This window comes from Planococcus citri, chromosome 3 (genome assembly GCF_950023065.1).
Source record: "Planococcus citri chromosome 3, ihPlaCitr1.1, whole genome shotgun sequence".
In the NCBI taxonomy this organism is placed as follows: domain Eukaryota; kingdom Metazoa; phylum Arthropoda; class Insecta; order Hemiptera; family Pseudococcidae; genus Planococcus; species Planococcus citri.
In genome coordinates, this window is record NC_088679.1 from 16,711,545 (window position 1) to 16,734,289 (window position 22,745).

The 22,745-nt window shown below is 35.0% G+C and overlaps 1 protein-coding gene and 1 long non-coding RNA gene across 2 annotated transcripts in view; one reads left to right on the plus strand and one right to left on the minus strand.

Annotated features, from left to right (window-relative positions):
* LOC135841876 (uncharacterized) overlaps positions 1-22,745 on the minus strand; it is a 214,071-nt gene that overhangs the window by 77,825 nt on the left and 113,501 nt on the right. The window lies entirely within an intron of this gene.
* LOC135838704 (lysosomal acid glucosylceramidase-like) lies at positions 10,814-21,993 on the plus strand. The gene is made up of 11 exons (XM_065354442.1): positions 10,814-11,025; positions 16,068-16,922; positions 17,037-17,252; positions 17,351-17,474; positions 17,597-17,735; positions 20,163-20,320; positions 20,578-20,821; positions 20,911-21,097; positions 21,193-21,254; positions 21,341-21,627; positions 21,747-21,993. The coding sequence occupies exons 1-11, from the start codon at positions 10,938-10,940 to the stop codon at positions 21,850-21,852; spliced, it is 2,466 nt and encodes an 821-aa protein (XP_065210514.1). The 5' UTR covers positions 10,814-10,937; the 3' UTR covers positions 21,853-21,993.

The following is a 22,745-nucleotide window of genomic DNA, read 5'->3' on the forward strand; positions in this document are numbered from 1 at the left end:
TTTGACAATAATGATGTGCGATATGTCGAAATGTATGTTTTTGAGGGTGTAGATCACGAATCTGACAATATTTTTTTCGTAGGGGTGAATGGTGGGGGATGAAGGGAGTGAAAACGGTGAAAAATTCAAAATTTGACTATAATGATGTGTGATATGTCGAAATGTATGTTTTTGAGGTCGCAGAATACGAATTTGACATTATTTTTTTCGTAGGGGTGAATAGTGGGGGGTGAAGGGGGTGAAAAATTCAAAATTCGATCATAATAATGTGTGATATGTCGGAATGTATGTTTTTGAGGGTGTAGATCACGAATCTGACAATATTTTTTTCGTAGGAGTGAATGGTGGGGGATGAAGGGGGTGAAAACGGTGAAAAATTCAAAATTTGACCATAATGATGTGTGATATGTCAAAATGTACGTTTTCGAAGGTGAAGGAAGGGTGAAGGGTGGGGGATGAAGAATTTTATGTTGAGGAGTCGTCAAATTCCCGGTAAGAAAAAATTTGTAACATTTTAACAAAATTCACTACGATTTTTCACTACAATTGACTGTGGAGGTCGTTGGGTCACTTTCGGTCAAAAATGGCAATTGACAACTTGAAATACACTATCTCAAGAATTACCAGCCACTGGAATTTCCCGATTCACCCCTACGAAAAAAATATTGTCAAATTTGTATTCAGCGACCCCAAAAACATAAGGGAGGATATTATTGTACCATAGTTTTAGAATTCATTATAAGTTTTTGAATTACAGGCATTTTGAGGGTGCTCACAGCCCACTGTGCGACGGGACGTTCCAACTACTATCTCGAGTGTTTTAAATTTTTTTCGTTCAACTTTTTGATGTATTGCACCTTTGAAAACATTGACCTGCTTTTGACATTTTTTGAAGTCCATTTAATCAAATGTTTGCTTTTGATTTGAAATAAAATAGCATTTGCCTACATGTAGCAGTTGTTTAGCGACCTTTGCAAAAATTCTTGGTGTTTTTCTTGAACCATATTGAGCTTTTGAATGCGATAACCTACTTTTGAATTTATTCAGACTAATTTTATCAAACTTCCGCATTTCTTAGGAGAAGGGAACGCTAATGACAGATGTAAAAAGATTTTCCGGCGACTTTTGCAAATATTTTATTTTTTTTAGATTCGCTTTGGAGTATTGATCTTTTGAATGAGCTGTACACGTATGGGAAAACTATTTCCATCTCAAATTAAATGCGCAAAGTCGATTTAAAGGGATCTGAAAAATTTAAATCACTCGCAAAGATCGTCGAATTACCTTTACACACCTACCAAAGCGTTTCTATCTCGATTCAAATGCAAAAGCCTGATTTAAAAACTTCAATGGTTGATCAAAGACAGAAAAAAAGTACAAATTCTCGCAGAATTACTCGAATAACCAGAGATGGGGTGATTCGAATCGCGCATCAATTTTGAATCGCATTCAGAATCGAAATTTTACCAGAGCTGGAAATCCAAGGTTTACTCTGCACCCCACTATCAACAAGATGTAAAATCCACTGTAGATGGGTTCAAATCATTTTGGAGCCTACTGCCTTTTTCTGAAAATTTTTAGAACCTTCAGCACATTTTTGAAATTTGAAATTTCAACAAAATTTCTTCAAATGGAGTTAGAGAGCCAAAATTCAATCTGCAAACTAATTTCAGTACGCTATAAAGTTGACTGCAGGTGGTTTCAAGTCGTTTTGAAGCTTGCAGCTACTTTTTGGACCTTCATGGATGACAGAGACACAAAATTTTTAGTCTTGCTAAAAGTATTTATTTGCCGAGTATTTTTGGAACTTGAATAGCACATTTGTGGCTCAGGCTCAGGCCTGTCTGTTTTTTAAAAATCAAACTTTTTAAAAATCTATCATTCAAACTTTAAAAAATATTGATCAGTAAAAATGATTTTTACTGACCAATGCAGTAGATTTTTCACTGTTTTGCAGTAAAAAACTACTGCTTTTAAGAAGCCAAAATGTCGTGACTGCTAAGCAGTGAAATTTCACTGCTTCAAATTTAGAGAGTAGGTAGCTGTGTTGCTTCGATTTCGGAAATTGCTTTATTATCAGTGATAATGTAAGTTTTTAAAATTGTATGTACAATTTCGGATACATGCGCTCAAAATCGCAATGGTAGGTAGTTTGAAAGAGCAGGCAAAAATTCATCACCTGTAAAAATTTCGAGTGATAAAGCGCCTTTTTCGACTTTTGGTGAATTTTTGAAAATCAAATTTAGGCCAACAATGAGGGAAGAAATCAAATTGACGTACTCGTAGAAAGCTTAAGTTTAGGGTATACCCTATTTTCGACCTGCCATATCGATTGGAAACTGTTTCAAACCGTTTTGAATATTTCTAGATCCTCCAGCAAATTTTTGAAACGTGACGAACTTCATTCCGCAAACTAATTTCAATACGCTACGAAGTCGGCTGCAGGTGAATTTCAAGTAGTTTTGGAGCCTCCACTGGCTTTTTTTAAATTACTGAAGCCTCCAGTAGATCTTTGAAACTTGAAAATTTTCACAAAAATCACATTAAATGTAGGTGGAAAGTCGAAGGGGCCGAATGATTTTGGAGCCTTCAGCAACTTTTATTCCTTGAGTCTCCAGCAGCACATTTTTAAAAATTGAAATTTTCACACAATCTTATCAAATGGAGTTAGATAGCCGAAATTTTCAATTCGATATGAAGTGGACTGCAGTGGTTTCAAGATGTTTTAGAAGCTACCAGCTACTTTTTTGAAATTTAGATTTTCCAAAAAAACGCCATAAAACTCGTTCAAATAATCTAAAGCTTGCTTGCTCGTGAGTGGTGCTTGTTAATGACCTTGACAGATTACGTACTTACCCGTTATTTTTATTTAAAAAATCGGCATCGCGACTCCTGTTTGAAACGTATTTTTGTGCATCAATTTATTCGATTTCACACTTCTTTGAAAATTTCAAAAATTTACTCTTCCTCCTTGGTTTGAGGGAAAACGATACAATTCAGTTAACATCCTCTTTTGGCATTTCTCCGAAATAGATTGCTGGTAGTTTCAATCCATTTTGGAGCCTTCTACACCTTTTTGAAAACTTTAGTTCTTTAAAAAATGCCACAAAATCTGCCCGAATTGATAGTGCGTACTGCGCATAGTGAATTTCGGCTTTCCAACTCCATCTCATGAATTAATTTTATTAAAATTTCAGGTTTCAAAAATCTCCCGGAGGCTCCAGTGATTTCTAAAATATCGCTGGAAGCTCCAAACGATCTGAAATTCACCTGCAGTCGACTTCGTGGCGTATTGAAATTAGTTTGCAGGATGAAGTTTGGTTTTGATGAAATATCATGGAAGTTCAAGTTTCAAAATTCTGCTGGAGGCTCCAGAACTACTCAAAACTGTTTCAAACATTTTGCAATCGATTTGACAGGTCGAAAACAGGGTACATCCTAAATTTCAGTTTTCACATCAATTTGATTTTCTCACTCATTTGTGGCTTAAATTCGATTTTCAAAAATTCACCAAAAATCGAAAAGTGCACTTAAGCTCTTGAAATTTTTGACAGGTGTTAAACTTTTGCCTGCTCATTCGATCTTACGAGCAAGTCCTATGTTGGAACGCAAAATCTGCAATTTCAGCTGATCTGTCAATCAAAATGGCAGGCATTGTGTGCGCATGGCCAGTTTTTTGAGGACAATGGCTAGAAATGTTCTTTAGAACTCCTCCTTTAGGGAAAAATTGCCTGGGAGGATTGGCAGGGATGCTCAGTAGATCCTTATGCGGGCCCCCAACAATTTAGGCAGCTTCAACTTTTGGAAATTGTTTTCGACAGTGTGGACAGTTATGAGAACTTACAACGAATTAATTTTGAAAAAAAAGTGTCTGCAGTATTTCGAAAAATTTGATAGACCTGCTTTGCATTTGAAAATTGTCTTTTTTTCTCGTAATATAAATTCTGTGATTTTTGAGCGAAATTTTCAAAATATGTGTTCAATATAGTACATATTTTTAAATCCAAAATCTTCAAAACAAAGTTTCCAAAAATAACGAAAAATCAATTTCAGAAGCTGTAACTGTTATTTTTGTGCACACTGCTTCAACTTTGGAATTAGCAATTTGTTTCCTTTGGAAATGTCTCAAATAATCTAAAGTTGTCTCTTCAAATTTTTTTGTAGTCTTGGATTTGGGGACATTTTTTTTTGAAAATTTTAGGCCTAAGAAACGTAAATTTTCAACATCAATTATTCAAACTTTAAAAAATGTTTAAATTCGAAAATAAACTCCTCACATAGGTAGTATACAATTTTATTTACTTCTCAAAACGTGATATTTTGAGAGCTATTGCCCTCACATTGTTCGGACCTCTTTGCCATTCTTTTTCAAAACTGAAACTTCTAAAAAAATCAGTCAAATTTTGAAATTTTTAAGCCAAAAAATTGGTGATTTCCCATAAAAAACATCGCTCTTTTACTTATCAAAATAAGAATTTTCAAATGCTTTTGCCCTTGCTCTTCTTAGGCTAATTTGTTTGTTTGTTTGTTTTATTTTTTTTACAAAATCGAAAATGAAATGTTCTTATATGTAATTACAGTCAGGGAGCCCACATAAGGGTTAATTGCACCCCCTGCCGATCCTCCGGGACAACTTTTTTCTTAAAGGGGGAGTCCTAAGGAACATTTCTAGGTCTTGTCCTCAAAACAAATGGCCCTATTTACCCTACTTACAAAATGGCGGCCATTTTGATTGACAGGGGTTAGCTGAAATCGAAGATTTTGGATTCCAACATAGGACTTGTAGAAATCTTTTAAACCGCACAAAGCTAGATCGAAAGAGCAGGCCAAAATTCATCACATGTCAAAATTTCAAGTGCTAAAGTGTCTTTATCGATTTTTGGTGAATTTTCAAAAATCATATTTTGGCCAAAAATGTGAGAAAAAATCAAAGTTTTACCAAATTGATCTAATAAAGCTGAAATTCGGGATATACCCTGTTTTCGACCTGCCAAATCGATTGGAAACTGTTTGGAGTCGTTTTGAGCAGTTCTCAATATGCTACGAAGTCGACTGCAAGCGGATTTCAAGTCGTTTTGGAGCCTCCAGCGACTTTTTGAAAACTACTCGAGCTTCCAGTAGATTTTTAAAACTTGAAATTTCCCCAAAATTTCATCAAATGGAGATGAAAAGCCGAAATTAACTCTGCACTCAAATTTTAACACCCTCTGAAGACGACTTCAGGTGGGTTCAAGTCATTTTGGAGCCTCCAGCGAATTCTTGAAAGGTTTCATGGCGTTTATAGGAAAATTTAAATTTCCTAAATGTAGCTGGAAGATTCAAAATCTTTTGAAACCACCATGCAGTCGACTTGATACTGTATTGAAATTAGGCAGAGTATTTCGGCTTTCCAACTCCATTTTGATGGATAATTTCAAGTTTCAAAAATCTGGTGGAGAATCCAGTAATTTTAAAAAAGTCACTGGAGGCTCCAAAATGACTTGAACCCACCTGAAGTCGTCTTCAGAGGGTGTTAAAATTTGAGTGCAGAGTTAATTTCGGCTTTTCATCTCCATTTGATGAAATTTTGGGGAAATTTCAAGTTTCAAAAATCTACTGGAGGCTCGAGTAATTTTCAAAAAGTCGCTGGGAGCTCCAAAACGACTTGAAATCCGCTTGCAGTCGACTTCGTGGCGTATTGAAATTAGTTTGCAGAATGAATTTCGGCTTTTCAACTCCATTTGATGAAAGTTTGTAAGAATTTCGAATTCCAAAAATCTGCTGGAGGTTCCAGAACTGCTCAAGACGACTTCAAACAGTTTCCAATCGATTTGGCAGGTCGAAAACAGAGTATGTCCCAAATTTCAGCTTTTTTAGGTCATTTTTCTCACATTTTTGGCCAAAATATGATTTTTGCAAATTCACCAGAAATCGATAAAGGCACACTTTAGCACTTAAAATTGTGATGAATTTTGGCCTGCTCTTTCGACCTACCTTTGTGCGGTTTAAAAGATTTCGGACCTGCTTTTTAAATTTTTTAGAGTCCATTTAATCAAATTTTTGCTTAGCAGTTGTTTATCGACCATTGCGAAAATTCTTAGTGTTTTTCTCGAACTATATCGCGCTTTTGAATACAATAACCTACTTTTGAATGCATTCGGACGGCTTTTTATCAAACTTTCGCATTTCTTAGTACAAGAGAACGCTAATGACAGGTGTGAAAAGGTCATTCGACGGTTTTTGCGAATATTTTAATTTTTTGTAGTGTCGCTTCGGCATACCTAGTTACTGATCTTTTAAATGAGCTTTACGTAGGTATGTGAAAAGCATTTCCATATCGAATGAAATGTGCAAGTTCGATTTAAAGGGGTCTGAAAAATTCAAATCACTCGTAAGGGTCGTCGAATGACCTTTACACACCTGTCAAAGCTTTTCTATCTCGATTCAAATGCGAAAGTCTGATTAAAAAATTTCTGTGATTGGTCAAATACTGAAAAAAAAAAATACAAATTCTCGCAAAATCACTCGAATAAGTAACATTAACTAAACTGTTGAATAAAATTAGACAGCTTTTGACCTAATTTTGAAGTATTTTATTTGAACTGACGCATTCGATTTGAGATAGAAACTCTAGATCACGAGTCGTAGGAGATTGATTATGGCTGAGGCATCAAAAATATATGAGGTAATTTGGCATCACTCGTATACGTGGTAAAGTGGCTTCATGAAGTATATAGGGTAACCCGGCATCACCAGTATATGTGGTAACGTGACATCATGAAGTATATGTGGTAAAATGACATCATGAAGTATATGCGGTAACCTGGCATCACGTGTATATGTGGTAAAGTGGCTTCACGAAATATATATGGTAACCTGGCATCAATCTTTTTGGCAACATCGCATGATGCCACAAAGTCGTTTACACACCAGAAGCCACATTACCAGCAAAATTATTTTCTGCATACCTGAACTTCGTAAGTGAATATAAGTCTTCAGTTGATAAAATAAAACATAACTGTGCCTTCAAAGTTGAAAAAGTGCAACACTGACATAGGGATGCCAGTCTCCCGTATATATTCTTGGATGCCAGACTACCGTCCAACGACTATTTATAAATATATAAATACTGTCTTATAGTACATTGCGAGATCCGACATATACACAGGCATTGCGAGATCCGACCCAAAAAATTTCGAAAAATGCTAAAAACTCAAATAATAACCCTACAACTTCGTTCGAACGAACGTTGCAGTGTGTAAACAGTGCCTTTCTATGCATTGCCGCCATCAATTTCGCGATCCGCATAAACCGAGATCCACCAATGGCCTAAACCTGATTTGGGGGTGGATCTCGCAAGATGCGTCGTTTATCTATTTTCAAAAATTGTATATAAGTATATGAATAGTAGGCAAAACGAGATCCGGCTGAAAATGTGTGTACAGGGTCCCCCGGATCTCACAAGTACCATGGCATATGAGAGAACTTGCGAGATCCGGCAAAAGGATCTCAGGATCTCGCAATGCCCGATTTTATATAAAACGGATCTCATAATGTATGGTTTTTACATGTATATATATATAAAAACTGACACACCGGGAATCGTCTAGTTTGAGCTTAAAACGTCAAGAACTATCAAAATTTTTCATCCCCGACCTTTTTATCCAAAGTTGGGCCTACCGCAATAGCCATCATTTTTTACAAAAATTTGGCTAATGAATGCATCGCAAGTATTTATGGTGTTACTGTACATCATCCGTATATGTAAACGTAAAAAATGATTTAAAAATGAACAAAACTTTGGATTTAGTTCCTACAAACAGCATAAAGCTGATTTTGTCAACTAGAAACAGCCTACCACACCATAACTTACAAAATACATGAGAAAAATCATGTTTCATTTTCATCTGACTGACTGATCTGACCATCCTTTTAAATCATTTGGATAATTCAGTCTCTGTTATTGTAATCCTAAGGTTGAAAAACACATAAAATAACCCAAAAATCCACTTTTTTGGCCCCAATGTTGAAAAAAATACAGAATTCACCTTTTCTACCAGGAAAGGGATCAAATGCAGTTGGAAGGCTGAAACCTGCAAAAGACACTTATGGTGCATACTCTAATTGTAATGTACACATTTGGACTTCACAGGCACATCCTCCCATTGTACTGTGAAAATTTGACCCTCCACGTCAATTTGGAGGGGCTGTAGGCTATCCTAAATGTTGGTTAAAAGTTGAAAACTAGGTCAATTTGGAGGGGCTACAGGCTTTCCTAAATGTCAAAAAAACACATTTGACCCTAGAAAGAGGTCAAATGGGGTTGGAAGGTTGAAACCTGCAAAAGGCACTTCCGATACATCCTCCCAATGTACTGTGAAAATTTGGACCCTCTAGGTCAATTTGGAGGGGCTGTAGGCTTGGCTAAAGGTCAAAATTTTCAAAAAACACGTATAATCGATGAAAAAATCCACTTTTTTGACCCTGGAGAGGAGTCAAATGGGGTAGGAATGTTCAAACCTGCAAAAGGCACTTCGGGTACACCCTCCCAATGTACTGTGAAAATTTGGACCCTCTAGGTCAATTTGGAGGGGCTGTAGATCTGGCTAAACGTCAAAAAACACGCAAAAATCTACTTTTTTGATCCTGGAGAGGGGTCAAATGAGGTTGGAAGGTTGAAACCTGCAAAAGGCACTTCCGATACATACTCCCAATGTACTGTGAAAATTTGGACCCTCTAGGTCAATTTGGAGGGGCTGTAGGCTTGGCTAAAGGTCAAAATTTTCAAAAAACACGTAAAATCGATGAAAAAATCCACTTTTTTGACCCTGGAGAGGAGTCAAATGGGGTTGGAAGGTTCAAACCTGCAAAAGGCACTTCGGGTACACCCTCCCAATGTACTGTGAAAATTTGGACCCTCTAGGTCAATTTGGAGGGGCTGTAGGTCTGGCTAAATGTCAAAAAACACGCAAAAATCCACTTTTTTGACCCTGGAGAGGGGTCAAATGGGGTTGGAAGGTTGAATCCTGCAAAAAGCATTCAAGGGTCACCCTCTTATTGTATGCTGAGAATTTGGACCCCCTAGCTCAATTTTAGGGGTGAGGGGGTCAAAAATAGGGGTAAAATGTGGTTTTTCCCAACTAAAATGGAGTGGAGATGACCTAGGAAGCTGAAATTCGGATATGTTGATTACAATGGAGGTAGTGACCTATGGTATGATTTTGGACCCTTTTCGTTCATTTGGGGCCTTTTTATGCCCCTCCAAAAAAATGACCTTTCTGTAATTTTCAACTTTGACCCTTGAAACTTCGGGGGTCAATTCTAGGTCTTAAATGAACCCCATTTCCCAAGTTTGACCTTATTTGATCAATTAGAACAGGTTCCAGGTTATAAAATGTAAAAATTCAAGTTTCGGTGAAACTTATATATAAATATATATATATATTTGCTAGCGACCAGACATGTCAACTATGCTTGGCATATATGCAGAAAAGTCAACAAAAGTTTAAAATTGGTATAATTTCTGTTCTAAATCACTTATTGAAATTTTATTTGCAGATTCAGTCTGATATTAAAAAAATCTATGTTTTGAAAAAAGTAATCAGATTTTTAGGCTAAATTTTGAAGAAAATTTTTGAAAATGGAGTTGAAGTAATTTGAATTTTGAGAAAGTTAAGACACCAAAAGAAAGCTTAAACAGCATAAAAATTTTTGATGTTTCTAAATTTTCCATAGGCCAATAAAATACTGAAAAATTTCAAGTCAAATTTGTTGTCGTGTACACTCAGGATCGATGTATTCGCATACATCTCCACCAGCGCATCACATTCTACTCACTACAAATTGACTGTAGACCCTGCGTTCGTCCTCGCGCCTTGATTTCTAAGCCATGCGCCCTCTGGTGGAAGTTTCTGAAAACTCATAGTTGACTTGTATAGTAAAATTAACCCATGACTTGTCAACTATAGTTGAGAAGTTGGTCAGTCCACTTGTATAGTAAAATTAACCCATTCAATAGTTGACATGTCTGGATACTAATACCTATATATATATAAAAACTGACACACCGGGAATCGTCTAGTTTGAGCTCAAAACGTCGAGAACTATCAAAATTTTTGACCCCCGACCTTTTTATCCAAACTTGGGCCTACCGCAATAGCCATCATTTTTTACAAAAATTTGGCTAAAAAGGTAAGAAAATCGGTAAGAAAATGCTTCGTGGAGCGAAGAATACAGGATTATTTGCATGCGGAATTGTCTATTTTTGTGGCAAGTTTGTCAAAGATGCATGTATAGAAATTGTTGGTGTCCCATTAGCTCTCATTTATGGCGCGGTTACGTGCCAGTGCTGTCGATGATAAATGGATATTTGGTTTATGGAGAAATTCCATTTTGTTCAGCGACAGGAGACATTTTTCTTCTTGATGTTCATATTGTTGTATATCAATCAAATATATATATGCAGGTTATTAATCTATTTCGTTTACTTACTTTGGTTTTAAAATGTCTATGATTTATAAAATATTACTTATTCAATTTAAAAGAAAATATGTTTTATTGATCCAGTTTTTCCAGGTGTATGTACCTAGAGTTACTTTACAGCACAGTAAATTTTCCATTTCTTAGTCATTATATAATTGTTTCCTGTTGAATTTTAGAGAGGCAGCTGCTCCTGTAGGTATACCTACTTCTTGTTTGAAAACATTCCAGTATTAGGAAATTGTTTGTATACGTTTAATATTGTTTAATCACCTCCTTGTTTGATCGAATCAATATGTGCAATTTAAAAAAAAAAAAAAACAAAAAACACGAGTATTCTCCGGGTTTACCTATCGAGAGCTTACTTACAACTAGCTCGGAGTCATTTTTCATTTCAATTTCACGATATGTAATTTTTTTTAAATCTGCGGGTGATCTGTTCGGAATCAAGGATCAAATGATAATTACACACGAATAAGATGACGTGTGAAAAACTTTTTACCCGCTTAAACGGGAGGAGTCAATTACACAGGCAAGTTTTAAGCAATAGAAAACTCGCGAATAACGGTAAGTGAAGTTATACTCATACCTAATTTATTTGTTATTTCGGTGTTTCGACATGAAAAATGTGTTTCAAAATTTTTAAACATGGTATAGGTACAAAATTATTCCATTTTAGCTCACTGTGCCAGTAAACGTTTATCGTAGATAGAACACAATCAAACAGAATAACATATTAAAAAAGACAGCAAGGTAGGTACAAATTATCGGAGAAAAATCAAAGAGCATAGAATCCACACCCCCCCTCCATCAAACATGACTATTTCAAGAAATTTCAATGTCATGTGCCTAAACATGCTCACATATACATTCAAATTTATAACATCAAAAATACCTCAAATGTTGACAAATTTTTCGAAAGGAAGTTTACTAGCTTCTGAATTGTCTGTCTAAAAAATGGATAACTCGACGTAACAAAACCCAAAACAAAAAAAACAATTTGACTCCAAGAATAAGTCTCACAAGGGAATTCCTCAGTCATTAAGTCATTAATCTCCTTCTTTTTTTTTCACTAAAACATAGGAACCCACGGGAAAGCTTGAAAAATAATTCCAAATAAGGTTGATCTGACGAGAAAAAAATCGGAGTTTTTTTTAGGGGAATGGAGTAGAGTGGAGAAGGAGGCTGTTGACTGAAAATTTGCCGGCTTGTATGATGAAAAAAAAACAATTTTGCCGAATAAGATGACGAGTTTTTAAGATAAAATGCAAATCAAAGATAAAATTTCAATTTCGCCATTGATAGGTACAGGTACATATAATATTCACATTAAAAGTTAGGTTCATTATAAAATTATTATTTTCATTTTAGTTTCAAACTGGGATTTTTTTCGTTCAAAGATAAGGATTGGCCCCAACGAAGCAAGGGCAAAAGCTTTCAAAAATTCGGGTTTCGAGAGGTAAAAACGATGTTTCAAAAAATTTGCTAATTTCTTTTGATTTAAAATTTTAAAATTTGAACGATGAAATTATTGAAAATTTTAATTTTGAAAGTAAAAAGTAAACAGCCCCGAGTGAAGAGAATGCATGGTTCGTACTCAATTTTTCCCCAAAAAAAGTAATTTTGTAACTGAAAAAGCTCGAAAAAGTAACCAAAAAGTAATTATTGAAAAGTAGCCAAAAAAAGTGACAAAATGCGAGAAAAACATATTTTTTCGATACTTACAGAAAAAAATCACAAAAAAACCAGAATAAGTAAGTACCTACCTATTGCGAATTTAAATGTATTTAATTTTGAAAACTTGAACTATTTCGAAACTTTTTGATGAAAAATCGAGACTTTTTGATAATTTTTTGCCAGCAAAGTAAAGATTTTGATAATTTTTCGAAAAAGGCACTTCATTGGAAAAATAAAACGAGACTGACAACTTTAACAAAAGAAATGGTTTACTGACAGTTTTCGGCCAAAAAGCAAGATATTTGGACAATTTTTTCGAAAAAAATAAAAATTCGAAATTTTCAGAAAAAACGACTATTTTTAGAAATTTTACTCCCCCTCCCTCCATATTAATTAAATGAATAATTTTACACCCTATGGTCCAGTAAAATGAGCATCGAATAGGGAAAATCAAAGTGGCAAGCTGATTTTCGGTATATTGGTCCATTTTGATGTCCTGAATACTAACCCGAGGAGTCCCCCACTGTACCGAGTGAGCTCCCACCCCCTCCCAAATCGGGGGTTTGGCCAAAACCTCGAATAGCACATATCGACTCTAGCGCAAAAATGGTTTTACAAAATGCTCTTCTACTTGTACGTCAAATTTCCCATCAGATGAGCCATTGATCAATTTTCCAGTCCCAAGGGGGGGGGGTGGACCTACGGCGTTTCGAACATAAGGGGGTTTGGGATAGCTTCATAACGTTGATAGTTAATCATCATTAAATCGATTATATTGTTGTTTTACCAGGCGAATTATTTGACTCCTGTTAAGAGATGTATTTTTAAGTGTTTCAATGACTTTTCAATCCCTCCCCAAGCGGATTTTCACACACTTTTACGCAAAATGTGATTTTGTGTCTTCGCTGAAGACTCATCTCCTCCCCTCACACTTCCTCAAATTTTTCTAAAAGTCCCGATTCTGTAACATTGAACTGAAAATTCCCTTTAGGTACCTTTTTTTAAAGGTGTTCCCATAGCAGTCTTGCTAAAAAAAAATCATTTTCCTCACAAACTTCTAAAAGTTTGGAGGGGAGGAGTGGTATAGGAAATCACTGTAAGCCTAATCTGCACACTTCATACTTTCGGTTTTATGTGAAACAAACAAACTTTGGAGACTCTCATTTCTGAAGACTTGTGAACTTGAAGCAAATCTGAATGTGGAATTTTAGAAGAATTACAAAAGGGATTCCAAATCCGTGATAAAATTTGAAAACTTCAGCTTGAAATTGGACTTTCAGGCAAACATATTGAAGTTTGTTGAAATCTGAAACTGAAAAAAAATATTGCGAATACTTTTTTTTTAGATTTTGTGTGTTTATAATTGAATTGGTGGGAACAGAAAGGGGCTAAGTCCATTTTCGCACTTTTCAGGAATAACAAAAAACTGATTTATTTGAAAATCAAAAATTTTTGGTAAACATGCTTAAGGTCATTGAAAGAGGACCCCAAGACACAATTTTTAGCATTGTTTAGAAAAAAAAATATTCACGTGCGCCGGCGCTGTTGCTGCCTAAACAAATGGAATTTGGACCCTTTCTGCACCCAATCGACAAAATTTCTTTTGAAATTGCCCGGGCACGAATGGGGCTTGATTCTACATCTAAGTACATCATTTAGACTGCTATCTCGTTTAAATTGACCAAAAACCTTTTGAGGTACCTATAAGACTTTTTGCCGAAGTTGTTAATTTTTTCATCATTTTTCAGTTCAGAGATTAACTTAAATTTCAAAAAATGGTCTGCTCAAAAATGATGATTATTTTTCAAGGAATTCAAAAAATTTTACAAAAAAGTCATAAATGCAGATCCGCCCTTTTTCTGCGCCCAAATACCACTTTCTCGGCAGTTTTGCGGAAATCTGACATCACCAGTCGATCCGCCGCGCCGTACTTTGAAACCCGTATATCCGTGAAAAAAAAAATTTCCAAAAATGTGACTTGGTCCCTTTCTGTTCCCACTGAATTAATTTATAATTACCTAATTTCACAGTTTTGCGCTGCCTATTACGATTGAATTGGAAATTTCATTGTGAGAACGAGAAGGTAGGTAGGTAATAGGTAATCAATGATTTAGGTTCACCCCCCGCCCCTTCAGGAGTGTGAAATATGAAGGAAGGTTAATTTTATGGCAAATTACATGCATTACGTAGAACAGAACAATTGCTCAATTTTTCCAATATGACCCATATTAAAGAAGATGGATAGGAAAAAGTTGCAGGGAGCTTGGAACCCACAAAGGGGGAGATTTCATTACTCTACGTTAAAATGGGTCTGGTATTGACATTCCATTCGACATTTTCACATTTTTTCGTACATTTCAATTCACTTCACGTACGTTATGTGGGCAAATAACTAAATAGTGAGGGGCAGGTGGGAGGGGTGACACTGGTAGTCCGCTCTGTACCTCAAAAAAACAAAGTGAATCACCATCATGCCATTTTTGAATGATTAAAAATATTACGATCAATATTAACTATCAACGTTATGAAGCTACCCCAAACCCCCTTATGTTCGAAACGCCGTAGGTCCACCCCCCCCACTTGGGACTGGAAAATTGATCAATGGCTCATCTGATGGGAAATTTGACGTACAAGTAGAAGAACATTTTGTAAAACCATTTTTGCGCTAGAGTCAATATGTACTATTCGAGGTTTTGGCCAAACCCCCGATTTGGGAGGGGGTGGGAGCTCACTCGGTACAGTGGGGGACTCCTCGGATTAGTTTTATGGACATCAAAATGGACCAATATACCGAAAATCAGCTTGCCACTTTTGATTTTCCCTATTCGATGCTCATTTTACTGGACCATAGGGTGTAAAATTATTCATTTAATTAATATTGAGGGAGGGGGAGGGGGAATAATTGTATAAGTGTGTGCACTAACCAGCACTAACGAAACTGAATCGAACTATGTGGGTTTTAACCCTTTCAACAACGTTCTTCCCTTTTTTTGTAAATCATTTCTCCGTACCCCCCCCCCCAAATTTTTTTAAAAAAGGGGGTGAAGAAAGTGTGCACTAACGTTGGGGATGCGTGCACTATCCAGCACTAACCTAGCACTATCCTTCTAGGTGGTTTTTAACCTCCTTCCGTGAATGGGGGGGGGGGGTACAGCATTTCCCTGTACCCCCCACAAATTTTTTTAAAAATTGGGTTGAAGGGGGCGTGCACTATCCAGCACTAATCTAGCACTATCCTTCTAGGTGGTTTTTGACCCCCTTCCGCGAATGGGGGGGTACCACGTTTTGTACCCCCCACATATTTTTTAAAAAATTGGGGTGAAGGGGGCGTGCACTAACGTCGGCGATACGTGCACTAACCAGCACTAACCTAGCACTATCCTTCTAGGTGCTTTTTACCACCCCTCCCAAAATGGGGGGGGGGTACGGGGAAATGTACCCGGAAATTGTTCATTTTTTATTGTTTTTACTAGATATAATGTATGTGTAATTGTGTATCGTGGATAGTGGATACCACATAATTTTATTGTTCGTTTTTTAAGAAAGCGTGCAATACATTTTTTTATCGTGAAATACACTTTTTCATCGTGCAATCCTCTTTTTCATCGTGAGTACTGTTATCGTGCTAACCTCCTTTTTTAAAGTAACGATAAATTGCTCGCATAAAATATTATTACCATATTTTCAACTTGCCTATTCAACTGTTCAAATTGTTAATGACATTTTTTCCAAAAAATTTACCCTTAGAACAGTTATTTTTCAGTGGGCCCAAAAATTTAATGATATGGCAAATAGAAAGTAATTAAAATAAAAATTCCCAATGTTGCAGCTACCCAACCAGATGCACTTTTTAAATTAATGAAGTTGAAAAAAAGGAAAAGAAAGTGTTGAAATTTGAAATTAACCGCAACGTTTTATTTTTCCATTTTCAGCAGTACTTCACTTCCTGCTCGCAGCATTCTTATTGAAAGTTGAACAAATACACTCACAATCAACAGAAACCCCGTATCAAAGTTATTCAAATGTCATCGAAAGCTCAACTTCGCCGAATCAAACAATCCCTAATTTTTCACCTTCTGGATACTTCAAACACACAATAATTGAACCTCATGTTCCTATCACCAAACAATATGCAACCGAAACAACACGTTCTCTGCAAACCAATTCTGTCGCTTTCAACACAACCATGAACCGAACCAGATCACAAGATAACACGTTTCAGAAAAGTGTTTCAAGTTCGAGAATTCTCAATAATCTGAAATTGGCTAAAATAGATCCACCAGATTCGTATCAAAACACAATTACAAATATCAAATCACTGGATATGATCGAGTCAGGAGATTCATTCACTAAACCTCAAATCAAAAGTGACAAGTGGGTTAATGATTCCAGTAACAGTATCTATAATGGGAATAAAACCGTTTCCGAATATGGCACCTCTGATAATGGTTCGATTACCAATGAACTCGATATTCTTGATGGATTAGTTGACGATGAAAAATCAACACAAGTCATGATGAAAATACCGAAACCTTTACTCGCAAATTCAACAGATGATTTTTGTCGAACAAATAATTCTGAAATCAGTTTTAATAGAAGTGATCCCTCAATTGCAAAAGTGGGAAATTCAAATGACTATGACTTTTGTAATAAGAGTAATTCTGATGTAAGTTTTAATGGCAGAGAATCAACCAAAAACGAATCTAATGCTGACAATGATTTCTGCAAATCAAAAAGTTTTGCTACACGCCCAAAAGTGAAAATTGACGGTTTCTTGATAGACGAAGGTAAAGTATTTTATTAGCCTATTTGAGATTCACCAATTTAAAAAATACCAAAATAAGTATATGTATTAGAACGTAAAGATACATTTAAGTATTTTGTTTGTAATAATAACGCAGAAGAATTGAAACTGGCTGAAAAAATGACCGAATGTATTCCAAAAAATTTCCAACCCGGTAGAATGGTCTGCGTTTGTAATAAAACCTACTGCGATAAGATGTTACCTTTACGTCCGTTACCTTCCGGAAAGTTTTCTTGGTATAGGTCTTCTTCCGATGGTTACCGGTTTAATAGACACGATGGTCAACTTTCCCAACATACGAAAGATGTCAAGGGTATAGCTTAACGAACTCGATGATTTATTTTCTATTACTGCTATTATTTTGATTTCTATACGATGACAAAAGTTACGTGTGTTTCCTTTCCTTCGCAGATGCCCTTAAAATAGACACAACAGTAAAATTACAAAAAATCATGGGCTTTGGAGGAGCGTTCAGTGATTCCGCGAGTGGAAATATTTGGTCGTTGAGTCCATTAGCTCGAAAACAATTAATGCAGTAATTTTACTTTGAAATGAATCATTATAAATACCACTTACATGTTCCTATATTAAGCATGCCTAGTGCCTAGTTGCCTACTTATATGTTTCATTTTTTTACTACTCATATTGTTCAAATAGGTCGTATTATGGACCATTTGGATTGCAGTATGTTTTAGGACGAGTTCCCATCGGTGGAACAGATTTTTCATCGAGATTTTATACCAATATGGATACTCCCAAAAAATTCAAGTTGAGTGAACAAGATCTGAAACATAAGGTTTGTTCTTTTTAAACACGTATTTCATTAGGTAGGTAATAATTTTTTGATCTGAAACTTCCCGATCATAAATGGAAACCAAGTTAGAACGAAAGAACATATTCTAAAACTCTCGTAACCAAAATTTCAAACAATTTGGTTAATTTTTCGATTTTTGGCGAATTTTTGAAAATAAAAAAAATAAAAAAAAAAAAACTGTTTCAACGGCAATTTTTAAACTTTTCCATCAAATATAAAATTTTGTGAGCGAAGTGAGTCAATGTAAATAATCATTTCAATTCGGTTCCCAAACATCAACTTCTACCTATGTATGTACTAATTCGAGTCATTCTGCAACCTTCAGCAAGTTTTCGAATTTCTTCAGAAATTTCAAATCTTTCTGGAGGGGCTTAAAATATGAGCCTTAGGATCAATAACATTGAGAGGAGGTGCTTATTGGGTAAAACCTTCGTAATCAAAATTTCAGGTTCTAACAATAATTTTTGGATTCTTGGCGAATTTTTGAAAATTCAAAAAATTCAAAAAAGATGTTTTGAAGACATCTGTTTAATTTTTTCGTCGGGAGACATTTTGGAACGCAGTGGTTTTTCATTGCCTATTTTTCACATTTTTACCACATGAAAATCCCCTCCCCCCCATTTTTTTTTTAATGAACAACTTGAAACTGTGAGGAAATTGTTTTCAGTTTGTAGGCAAGTAGGTAATTTCAATTTTTTAATTTTTCGAACAAATTTATTGATTTTTGTATTTTTTCTCATTTTATGAGCTTTTAAAACAATTTTCAAGTGTGTTTCGAACAAAATTCATGATTTTTTCATGACTTTCGTGACCGTTAAACACTTTGCAATACCTAATGATAAAAAATTGCATCAAAAAAAGCAAAACTTTCTAATCAATTTTGTCAAAAATTATGACCAATTTGGCCATTTCATCAAAAAATTACTTCCAGATAATTTTGACAAAAAAACATTACAACTTTTCGTCAACTCGTCAAAAATTGACTCTCTCTGACCATTTTGACAAAAAAACGGGAATTTTTTGACAATTTGGTTAAAAGTCATGGTTTTTTGGGCAATCTTGGCAAGAACAGGACTGTTTGACAATTTTGACAAAAATTGACTGCAATGACAATTTTACCAAAAATAGGTACTTTTTTGACTGTTTTGATAAAAATAACCACTTTGTGACTATTTCTCCAAAAATTGACGCTTTTTTATTTTCACACTTCTTGATACCTACGAGCGAACTTGAAAGGAAAAAAATCAGAATTTTATAAGCAAGTTTGGCAAAAAAAAAACAGAACTTTGGGGAACAAAAAGAGGTTTTTTTTTCAACAACTTTTGAGAATTGACGAGCCCTCCAGAAAAGAATTGAAAAAAGGCCTGTCAAGAAGCATTCTCCTCAGAAATGAAAAATTTCCAAATAGTTTGTAGTTGTACCTTCAGACATTAATTTTCCATCTTTATTGGTATTTTTCAGCTTAGGGGGATTTACACAAATGGACCAACTACATTTGAAGGACCAAGGGTGAGGTTTTCTTGAAAATAAACCTATTTAAAAAGATTCTGCCCATTGAAAAAATTTCTATATACATCAATTTTTCATCTTTTTTATTTTTTTCAAATGATCCAAGATCATTTGGGGGTCCAAAGAAGTTTTTTTTTAGAAAGGGGGTTATGTATAGAACATTCTAGTGTGGAAATGAGATACTTTCAAAAATTTTCCCCTGATTTTGATTTTTTCACATTATATCTTATGATTTTTCTCAATTTTAAGGAGATTCTTAATGGAGAAAGTTTTTTTTTTTTTTTTTTTTTTTTTTTAAATTTAAAAGGGGATTATTAAGAAAAGTTCTGATGAAGAAACAAATTCTAGGTAATTTCAATGAATCGATTTTTTTGTACATTTTTTCATTTTTTTCAACTTGGTGGAAGGGGAGGGGCTACTGACACCACTTTGCTGGCAGACAAGGAAAAACTAAAAAATAGGGAATTATTTTCTCACCCGAGGTAACAACTTTGGTGAAAGGGAGGTGGAAAATTCCAACTTTGAAAAATAAGGTACACCCTAAACTACACATATGTAAATCAATCTATGGGTACAGATTTTTTATAAAGAAAAATATTCCAAAAAATTTCATTAAAAAAACATTAAATAAGTTTAGGTACTACAAAAACGCAATTTTAAACAATATTTTTCACATTTTTTCCCCTAAAATTTCAAGTCTTGAAACGAAACGGCTCATTAGAAAAAAATTACGTGAGAAGCTGATATTTTCAACGCAGTTTTCTAAAGTCACTTTCAAATTTAAAAATCATTTGAATAGTCCTACAATAATAACTGCTTGAAAAAACACTCTGATCGATACTCAGAGCAGGTCCAATGATCCATACTGAAAAAGAAAATGTAATTGCTTGAATTCCACAGATTCCTACCATTCTAGAGGCAATGGAATTGACTCGTGATAAATTGAAACTCATGGCTTGCTCATGGACAGCTCCCAAATGGATGAAAACAAATTGTAGTCACTACAGTGGCGAACTAAAACGCGAATATTGTCAACTGTACGCAGATTACCTCGTAATGTGAGTTTTATTTATTCATCACTAGGTACCTCTATTCAACATTTCAGTTCATTAAAGAGAAAAAATTCATTTGCTCATTAAATGCCGAACAGGTAGAAAATTGGACAGTGGTCCACTTTTCTGTTCTCCTTACACTAATTGTAAATTTGTGTCTGTTAATTTTACGTGGTGAATACCTCCCGGCAGTTCTGCTGTTTCCTTGTTAAATAAAAAAAAAAAAATTGTGTTGAATCTAACCTTTGTACATATGTATTCAGGTTTTTAGACAACTATGCCAAAAATAACATTAAATTTTGGGCTCTGTCAACTGGAAATAAACCAATGGTCGCATTTAATTTCACCGAAACTCCTTTCATAAATGCGATGGAATGGTCGCCATACAAGCAGAGTAAATGGGTCACTCGATATTTAGTACCAACATTGAGAAACTCCAGTCATCAACATTTGGAACTGATAATTGGCGAAGAAAATAGAGAAATTATAGCATACTTTGTAAAATGGGTAAGATATAGGTACCTATAGCTACCTACTCTTATGAGGATTTTCATTGTTCTTCAATATGGCGAATTCAATCCCCTCTCTGTGCGCAGTTTTTCGAACCACTAGTTGGTGAAAAATATCACAATTTGACCAACGATATTGTCAACGAGGCGTATTTCCACGTATCAGGAATAAGTATCCACGGATACACAGATACCATCAAAAACAACCTTTTTCTAAACCAAATGGCTGAATCGTATCCAGAAAAATATCTGCTTTTGGCCGAAACTGCATGTTGTAAGTACACAGTAAGGTTAACTGCCAGAATCCAAGTAAAAAAATAATAGGTACTCACAAGTTAAATTTGATGCACAATTTCCATCATTTTTCAGACGGGAAACCTCAACTTGGAGCTTGGAACTGCGCTGAACGTTACGCTATGCAAATTATGGATGTAAGTTGAAACTTTTCTTTCTCCCTTTTCACCCCTCAGCTAACTATTACCAGACTTAAGATTTTTAAAATACCACAATTTTCCAGTATTTGTATCATTCTACATCGGGATTCGTTGATTGGAACTTGGCTCTGGATCTAGAAGGAGGGCCAAATTATCTGAATAATTATCACGATGCTGCCATCACAGTCGACTCGAAAAACGACGTATTCTACAAACAACCGATGTATTACGTAATTGGTCATTTTTCCAAATTTATAGCACCTGATTCGGTTCGAGTGTACTTGGAGCCATTCAATACCACTTTCACAGGAATTTCGGCAATCGCTGCTCAGCGTCCTGATAATGCGATTGTCATTGTGGCTTATAACAGGTAATTACATGGAGACATTTGGATGATTGTAGTGTAGAATATTTAACTACCTATTTTGATACACTAGATAATTTGTTAGATTGGCTGATTTTTTTTGTTTTTTTTTCTTTCACTTCCAGAAGTCCACAAGTTCAAAATACAACATTTTTGATCGATAAGAAACACACGTTGTCTTTAAATCTTTCAGCCAGATCTATCAACACGGTGATATTTTGGCAAGACTGAAGTATTATTATTCATTAATGAAGAATTAGGTACATCAAATTGGCTTGGATATACTTAAGTAATAAAAAATCAATAAAAATTTAAAAAATCTGAAAATATTCTAGGTAGAAAGTTATAAAATAAAAGTGAAATAGAATCAAATTTTTCGTTGGCATTTTTATCATTTTCAAATGAAATTCAAATACCTAACTTTAGCATCAGAAATTTTGAAGCACATTTCAGTGGTTTTAGAACCACTTTTTCAAAGCAATTTTCCAGATTATTTTGCACGTTTTGATGATAAGATATTTAAAAATGATCTCCATACGCTCTCTTTTATGTAATTTTTATGCGATTTGGGATAACTATTGGAAATTCTGAGAAACTTATGAAAAAGTTGTTATCTTAGAATTGATAATGATCAGCGATGATTGGTGTAATTAGTCATTACTGTTTCGATGGTATCTCTCATAAATATCACCTTAAGGGGGAGATTTATTCGACTCCTGACTAGCTCAGATGGGAGTTCTCTTGAGTGACCACTAAAGATTCTAAGTCATCAAAGTACAGAAATGATCAACATTTAAATACCATTTATGTACAAAGGTTTATTCGGTCAAGACATTCACTACATCTACATTATTTATAACATATTGTAATATGTTATTTATTTATTAAATGCGTTCAATCTAGACAGATAGGATGGTGCTTAAGGCACTTCTCCTGGCAAATCATGGCAATTATACATGGAATTGAGACCTTACTAGCCTAGTACTCGACTAAAACTATGTATGCGAAATAGGTTCATAATGACGTGAGTGAGGAATCCATGCTCCATCCCTCATGTCTATTGACATCATCTATTAATTACGATAAAGTTATAATTAATATAGTGGCTGAGAGACCACCAAGTA

Excerpts from the sequence above, each read along its gene's own strand:
- LOC135838704 (XM_065354442.1), top strand. The coding sequence starts at position 10,938 with ATGACGTGTGAAAAACTTTTTACCCGCTTAAACGGGAGGAGTCAATTA. Across the intron at positions 17,736-20,162 it reads AACAAGATCTGAAACATAAG|ATTCCTACCATTCTAGAGGC; the intron begins GTTTGTTCTTTT and ends TGAATTCCACAG. Across the intron at positions 21,098-21,192 it reads TTTGGCCGAAACTGCATGTT|ACGGGAAACCTCAACTTGGA; the intron begins GTAAGTACACAG and ends ATCATTTTTCAG.